This window comes from Mus pahari, chromosome 7 (genome assembly GCF_900095145.1).
Source record: "Mus pahari chromosome 7, PAHARI_EIJ_v1.1, whole genome shotgun sequence".
In the NCBI taxonomy this organism is placed as follows: Eukaryota; Metazoa; Chordata; class Mammalia; order Rodentia; family Muridae; genus Mus; species Mus pahari.
In genome coordinates this window covers 307,548-314,816 of record NC_034596.1, presented here as the reverse complement: position 1 = coordinate 314,816, position 7,269 = coordinate 307,548, and the positions used below count along the sequence as shown (strand labels likewise).

The 7,269-nt window shown below is 46.9% G+C and overlaps 1 protein-coding gene across 3 annotated transcripts in view; it reads left to right on the top strand.

The window, feature by feature from the left end:
* Positions 1-5,565, top strand: part of Plb1 (phospholipase B1) — a 126,154-nt gene extending 120,589 nt beyond the window's left edge. For all 3 annotated transcript variants that reach the window (XM_021202165.2, XM_029541184.1, XM_029541185.1), the window contains 2 exons: positions 4,015-4,089; positions 5,207-5,565. In XM_021202165.2, the coding sequence (XP_021057824.1) occupies positions 4,015-4,089; positions 5,207-5,461 (330 nt within the window). In that variant the 3' untranslated portion in view covers positions 5,462-5,565. The remainder of the gene's footprint in view (positions 1-4,014; positions 4,090-5,206) is intronic.
* The last annotated feature ends 1,704 nt before the right edge of the window (positions 5,566-7,269 follow it).

The window sequence follows — 7,269 nt, the reverse complement described above, 5'->3', positions numbered from 1 at the left end:
AGAGAAACCCTGTCTCGAAAAACCAAAAAAAAAAAAAAAAGAAGAAAGCGTCATCTTTCATGATCATTTCTCTTTAGGTGAATAGGGTTGAGGAAGGTGTAGGAGGAGTCCTTCTGAGTACTGGTCATGTTCTGGTTCTTGGTTACCGTGCTGGAACGATCTCTTTACCAAAATGATCAGCTGCGTGTATACTTATGATCAGCTGCATGTATACTTATAATCAGCTGCGTGTATACTTATGGTCAGCTGCGTGTATACTTATGATCAGCTGCGTGTATACTTATGATCAGCTGCGTGTATACTTATGATCAGCTGCGTGTATACTTATGATCAGCTGCATGTATACTTATTGTTTTTCTCTGTTAGCTTCCACAAATAGAACTTTTAAAATATAGCAGTGCTCTGGAGACATCTTGTCATCTGGCTTAAGAGTGTATGCTGTTCTTGCAGAGATCCCAAGTTCAGTTCCTGGCTATGTCAGACAGTGTCTTAGTTAGGTTTCTATTGTTGCTATAAAACGCCATATCCAAGAGCAACTTGGATAGAAAAGGGTTTCTTTCAGCTTACAGTTCCACAGCACAGTTCATCAATGTAGGAAGTCAGAGCATGAACTCAAGCAAGAACCCAGAGTCAGCAAGTGAGGAAGCAGAGGCCATAGAGGAATGCTGCTTATTGGAGTGCTCAGCTGCTTTCTTATATCATCCAGGACCGTTTGCCCAAGAGAGACACTGCCCACATGGGCCAGGCCTTCCCACATCAATCACTAAGAAAATGCCCCATAGGCTTACCTACAGACCAATCTCATGGAAGCATTTTCTCAATTGTGATTCCCTCTTCTCAGAGAACTATAGCATGCGTCAAGTTGACAAAAACCTATCCAGCACAGGCTGTTTACAATTGCCTGTAATTCCTGGGGAGTTTGATGCTCTTTTCTGGCCTCTGAGGGCAACTGTTTCCATATGCACACATGCACACACAGACATACATCATGTGTGTGTATGTGTGTGTGTATATATACATATGTAATTGATAAATAGATAAAATTTGTCTGGAGGAGGTATTAGACTTGGTATTCTTCTCTTTTCTTTCAAGACAGGACCCCACTATATACCCCGAGTGGTCATATAAACCAAACTGGTCTAGAGCTGATAGAAATATGCCTGATTGCTAGGATTAAAGTCATGTACCATTATTAATGGTCTAGAGTTACCACTTTTTAAAGGAACTCCCAAGATGATTTTAACAAACAGGGTTTATGATGTGCTGCCTTAGATCTGTTTCCCACAGAGCAGCTGCACAGTTTGTATGAAAGAGAACCTGAGCAAATCATCCCCTGCCTTCAGTCTTCCAAGGGTCCCACCCTCCACCTTCCAAAGAAAAGAGACAGATTGGACACTGTTGCTGTATACACAGGGCCTTTGGGACTTGGCCCCAGTTCCTTTCTCTGGCCACCATGCTATGCAGTCCCCTCCTCTACTTTGCAGTCTGGCCACCCCTTCACCACCCAAGCACCACTGTCCCCGCCTCTACTTTGCAGTCTGGCCACCCCTTCACCACCCAAGCACCACTGTCCTTTTACCTCGGGTTCTTACCTCCTTGCCTCATCTAAACACTCAAGAGGCCAACTACCCCTGGCCTTTTACCTCCCCATCATAGGCCAGTGACTTCCTGCTCCACGGCACCTTGCCTAGTCCTAACGTTGGCTGCATCATTGGTACCCCACAGTGCCTGTGTTAACATTGTTTGTTTGGCTCTAGAAAAACAACTCCATCCCCTGGGGCTGCTCCAGGCCTTTTTCCTTCTTTCCATTCCAGTCCTGCTGACTTCCATTTCTCTATCTGTTCATCAACCAACTCTCCGTCATGACTATGTGGTAGGTACTGTTCCAGGTGCCAGAAATTGACCAATAGAATAAAGAATGCCCCTGCTCTCACCAAGTGTAAACAGTGTAGCCAGGAAGAGACGGATGATCAACAAGTTAGACAGGTTAACACAAGCTCATATACAACAGACTACATTGGGCTTTATAAGCTGTAAAGCCGGGAGGTGGGATGTAGGGTCGTGGTGAGGAGAAGCAGTCTCGTTGATTGATGGTATATGAATTGAATGCCGAGAGGTTGCCAGCTAGGCAGCCGTCTGGGCCACAGTGTTCCAGGGAGAAGAAATAGGACCCGTGTGGCATGGAGTCAGGAATGGGCTGAAGCTTCAAGTCCAAAGTCAGGGACCAAGGTCAGAAAGACAGACAAGAGCCGCATTCTCAGCTGTTTTAAACGAGGGCCTGACGTGTTGCCATTGGTCCTCTAGCTACTGCGCAGATGCGGACTGGAATCAAAGGTACAAGAGATGAGATCATATGAGTGGAATGTGGCTGGGACCAGGGTGATAGCCCTGGAGGAGAGCTTTGGTCACTTAGGATGTATTTAAAATTGGCTGAGGGAAGTGACTAGGGAGGAACTCCTGGCTTTGGGGTCTAAGAAACCAAACATAATCAAATTGCAAAAGAGACTTCTTCTTGGAAGTTGCATTCTATGTCAGACATGGGAAGTAGGGGCTGCCTCCTAGATACTCACACAGAGGCATGGGGTCTGCTACATGAAAGAGCCTGGAGCTCAAATGGGAAGGTCTGGGTGAGACTTGACAACCACAACAGAAAAGTGACACGTAATATCCCAAACCACAGAATTAACTGAGTGCCCTAGGGGAGAAACAGGTAGTGGGGAACTTAGGGCCAAGTACCAAGGGGCAGGTTAGGGAGGGACTGGCTATGAATGTGATACAGATGACTGCAAAAGAAGTCACAAAGACAACAGCCAAGGAGGTGGAGGGAAATCAGGGCAGGTGAACAATGGGGAGGATGGAGTGGATGCACTCTGATGGGAACCAACAGGAAGAGAACATTGATAGGTTTATCAAACCCAGTCCTTGGAGTATCTGTGAAAAACAGCCAACCTGACCTTTAGCCTCCATTCTGTCCCTAGTGGTTCTGTTTGCTAGAACACAGTTGTGTTTCCTTGGCTCTAAGAAAGCAGAAAAGACCTCCACCTCAAACCCATCCCAGTTGACACATGCTTCCATGTCCTGGAACTCTGGAAGCCCTAAGATACATGTCCTAAAACTCCTACCGCAGTTAATGCCAGCCAACCAGCTTCCCTGGGGAAGCCGAGCTCAGAGCCATTCATCTCCTCTGGTTCCTAAGAAATGGGTGTGGAGGGCCTTCACACAGCAGGCAGTGAGATCACGGCCCAGGTCTGTCACCAGCACAGGGAGAGTGTTTACTTCCTTGCATCATCAGGTATTGGAGGCTAGGGGTAGACCTGAATCAGATTCTACAGGGGGTGAAGGTCAGACCAGTTCAAGGTGCCAGATCTTTTCTTCCCCTTGGGGTACAAGTTCAACCACCTGAAGTTGCTGGGGTCGGGGTATAGCAGCTTCCTGCTCCTCACTTTTGCATGGAAGCATTTAGCAGCACCACACCACACCACAGCTGCTCCCCAGGATATTTCTAGTAAATGTTTTCATCTGCTTGACAACCCAGAGAGCAGCTCCAGTAAGATTCCAGTTTCTTCAGGGTTGACAAGCCAAGTGTAGTAAGAGTGTCATGGTAACCGATATGCTTTCAAAGTGCTCCTGAAACTGACTAGCTGCACACACTTGGACAAGTTGGTAAATATGATCACCATTTTATAAATTGAAGATAGTGTCTGTAATCACAGCCACCCACAAGTGGAGAGGCAGTGGGCATTCTGGTCCCCGCCCTATGAGAGATTCAGTATGGGCTGATTGTTCTTTCCTGGGGCCTGATGTCCTTCTGGGTAAATTCAGAGGCATCAACTCAGGTGTTCTGCCCTGCTTAGACAGATGTTTCTCCCTATGAGACAGTTTCAGCTCTGGCCAGAGCAGTGTGGCAGATCTTAACAGGTTGCTGGTCTGAATGCACCCTTCCAAAAGAGTATCCCATATAAGCTAGCTCCTTACTTTTCTATATAATCAAGGTATCCTTTTTCTCTTTTCCAGCTGGAACCAGTGGGCTGGAAGACATCCTCCAATAACTTCACATACAACAGAACCAAACTCAAGTGTCCCTCACCTGTGAGTGAACATGAATACCCTATCTGTCTTAAGTTGACTGAACGGGGGGGGGGGGTTATCATACTGCAGCTCACTGTATCATAACTGTCCTTTCTGATGGACACAAAATAGGGGAGGGAGAGTGGCAACTCGAGTGGCAGAAAGGAGTCACGCTGGAAGGTGGTCTAGAGAGTACTAGTTAGACTCCTGAAACTACTAGTTACTTCAGAAAAATCTGAGCATCTTTTCGTGCTGAGCCCTACACTGGAGCTCAGGGATGGGAGCTGATAATGAAGATGCCATCTGTCCTCAGAGTCCGTGCTCCTGTCCTTTCTCTCCCGAACCACTGACCATCCGTTCCTCCAGCTCTCCTCTGCTGCTTCCTCCTCATCCTCCACTTGCTTCTAGACACTGAATGACTGTCCTGGAAAGTTACTCCAGTCTTGTCAAGGATGCTGGGATACTTATCTAGTCACCACTACCCAAAGGGAGACACCTGCCTCCTGCTACTACTACACACCCTAGGCAAATGAGCCTACTTCCAGATGAGTTCCACTGGGTGCTTGTGTTTTGCTTTTGTTCACTACTGGCTTTGACCCCATTGGTCCCTTATTTCCTGGGCCCCTCTCTCGTCTTGCCGACTTCTGCTGTTCCTGTCTCCAGACACACCTCTCTCCCTTCTATTTGCAACCCCTCTTCTTTTTAACATGGTAGGCCCTGTACCTTCCTCCTGGGCAGTGACAGGGTGCCCTACGCCGGTCCTCGGGTGCTCATTAGAGCCCCCCAGAGCTAAGCAGTGGTGCTTAGTGTTTGTTACCGAGAACTAAGACTCAAGAAACCAGGCTCAGCTGCACCCCAAGACTTTCCCAGTAGTAGTTTACCAGCTCCCCACCTTTCAAAATCACATTTGAAAGGAAATGCTGGCAAGGAACCAACAGGAGGTTATAGCTGTGTGTTGATCATTAGACAGACCCATCCTCATTCAGAAGGATTCAGGCACTGGGTGAAGAAAGGAGAGTTCCACAAGGACACACTAGGAAGATGAGTGAGGTCATTGTGCTCTTGTAGAGGCAGGTCTTGAGCTGGTGGATAGGTGAATTGAACCCTTAATCTCTGACCCTCCTGCCTCCTCCCCCAGGAAAGCCCTTTCCTCTACACCCTCCGGAATAGTCAGCTTCTCCCAGGCACGGCTGAAGAACCCTCCAGTGCACTCTACTGGGCAGTGCCAGTGGCAGTAGTAGGTGGCCTGGCAGTTGGCATCCTTGGAGTGATGTTGTGGAGAACTGTGAAACCCATCCAACAGGAGGAGGAAGAGACTCTTCCAAATACAAGTGTGGACCCTGAGTTGACCCAGGATGCTGTATCAGAGAAGAGGCTCAGAGATGAGGCCTAGGTACTGGACAGTAATTAAGTCATCTCAGGGATGGGGACTGCCTGCCTTCCTCTCCTGGGAGTTCATGATCTCTTTTTGGAAAGATAAAAAAGAAAGAGAGGCCACACTCAGTGTCCATGTTCTTCTGGGCTTCGGTTGAAAGACTGTGGAGTTACCTGCAGACTATCTGTAGTTGTTGGTCTATTTGAAACAAAAGTGGGTCTCATCTTTAGACTTGGATTCCATCCTCAGGGCATGTCAACTACATATATACAAACACTACTTAATATACATATACATATACACCATATACACATATACAACTATTCAAAAAGTACAGAATCCAAAACGTTCAGATCTGTTACACTGAATGAGGGATGAGGGACTCAGAACCTGTATGTACTGAAGGTGTTCCATGTCCCTTCAGGTAAACAATATAGTTAGGACTGCAGCAGTGAATTATTAAGCTGCTCTGAGTTCCTCTTAGGTGGAAGCATGTCTCCACACCTCCCCAAGAACTCTAGATTCCCGAATGAAAGACATGCACCCACAACCTTTATATTTAATAAGCCTTAACTTGTCCAATGGCTGGGCCACTCCTGGCCTCCCTGAGGCTAGCACACACTCCCCTCTGGGATTCCTAAGTTAACATTTTCTAAACCTATATTTTATCTTTGCTACCCAAGACCCAATTGGGGGAGTGGCCTGTAGGGCTTCTTCCCTGACTCTTACATGTCAGCAGGCTCTTAAGTCTGATCTTTCTGCTTCCTCGTCATGGCAATTCTGCCCCAATTCTCTCCTCTGCATTTCTTGCCTGGGAATCCTAAAGGTCCCACCTCTGTGTCCCCACCCAACCATCAGCTGTTGGCTCTTTATTGATCAATCAAAAACCAATTAGGGACAGGGACCCTCAGCATCTGAACATGGAGATTCCCATGAGATTTGGAGAGCTGAATTAAGACAAAGCATTAAAACCAATCCCCAACACAGGACTATGCCCAAAGCCACATCATAAACAAAGCCAATAATTTCCAGGGAAGTTGTACACCCCGTAGAGGGTTTTAAATTCATAAAGGAAAGATTAGGGCAGATTAAACCTAGTCAAAAATCCTTCATCAAGGCTTTCGGACCGCCAACTGAGCTCTGAAAGATGGAGAGATAATCTTGTTAGAAGCCCAGGGAGAATAGAGCCATTAAGACTGGTGATTCCATGTAGGTAGAGAAAAGGGTGCACCTGATCTGGAGCAGACGTGCTTATGAGGGCGGAGGAGTCAGCTGCTCGCTCAGAGGACAACTGTGGAAAAGACAAGGGGTTAGCAGAGATCTGTGGTTACGATGGTGGCAGTATTAGGCTGCCTTTGGGGACTCAAAAGAAAATGTTCTAAAGAAGGTTGAGGTGTTGGGCTCATAGTACTTGCCCAGCATGAGTGAATCCCTGACTTGAATCCCCTGCACTATATAAGCCAGAAGCAATGGCATACATCTATAGGAAATAACAGGAAGGGGAATCAGAATTTCAAGATCATCCTTGACTAAGTTAGTGATTTCAAGACAAGCCTGGGCTATGTGAGACCCTGAAAGGAGATATGGTGTGGGAACGAGGAGGAGGAAAGAAGAAAAGGAAACTGACATCATTCTAGCACCAGTATCAGGCCACGCAGGCACCCTTGTACGTAATAACACCCCTTCCTGTCATTACTGGCTTTGTACAGAGAAAGAGACCAAGATAGAGGGAAGACAGAAATGGCTCAGTTATGTTTTCCTTATACGGTGGAACATTAACCCACTGTACAAGAACAACCTCCAAATAGAGAATGGCCACCAATCCC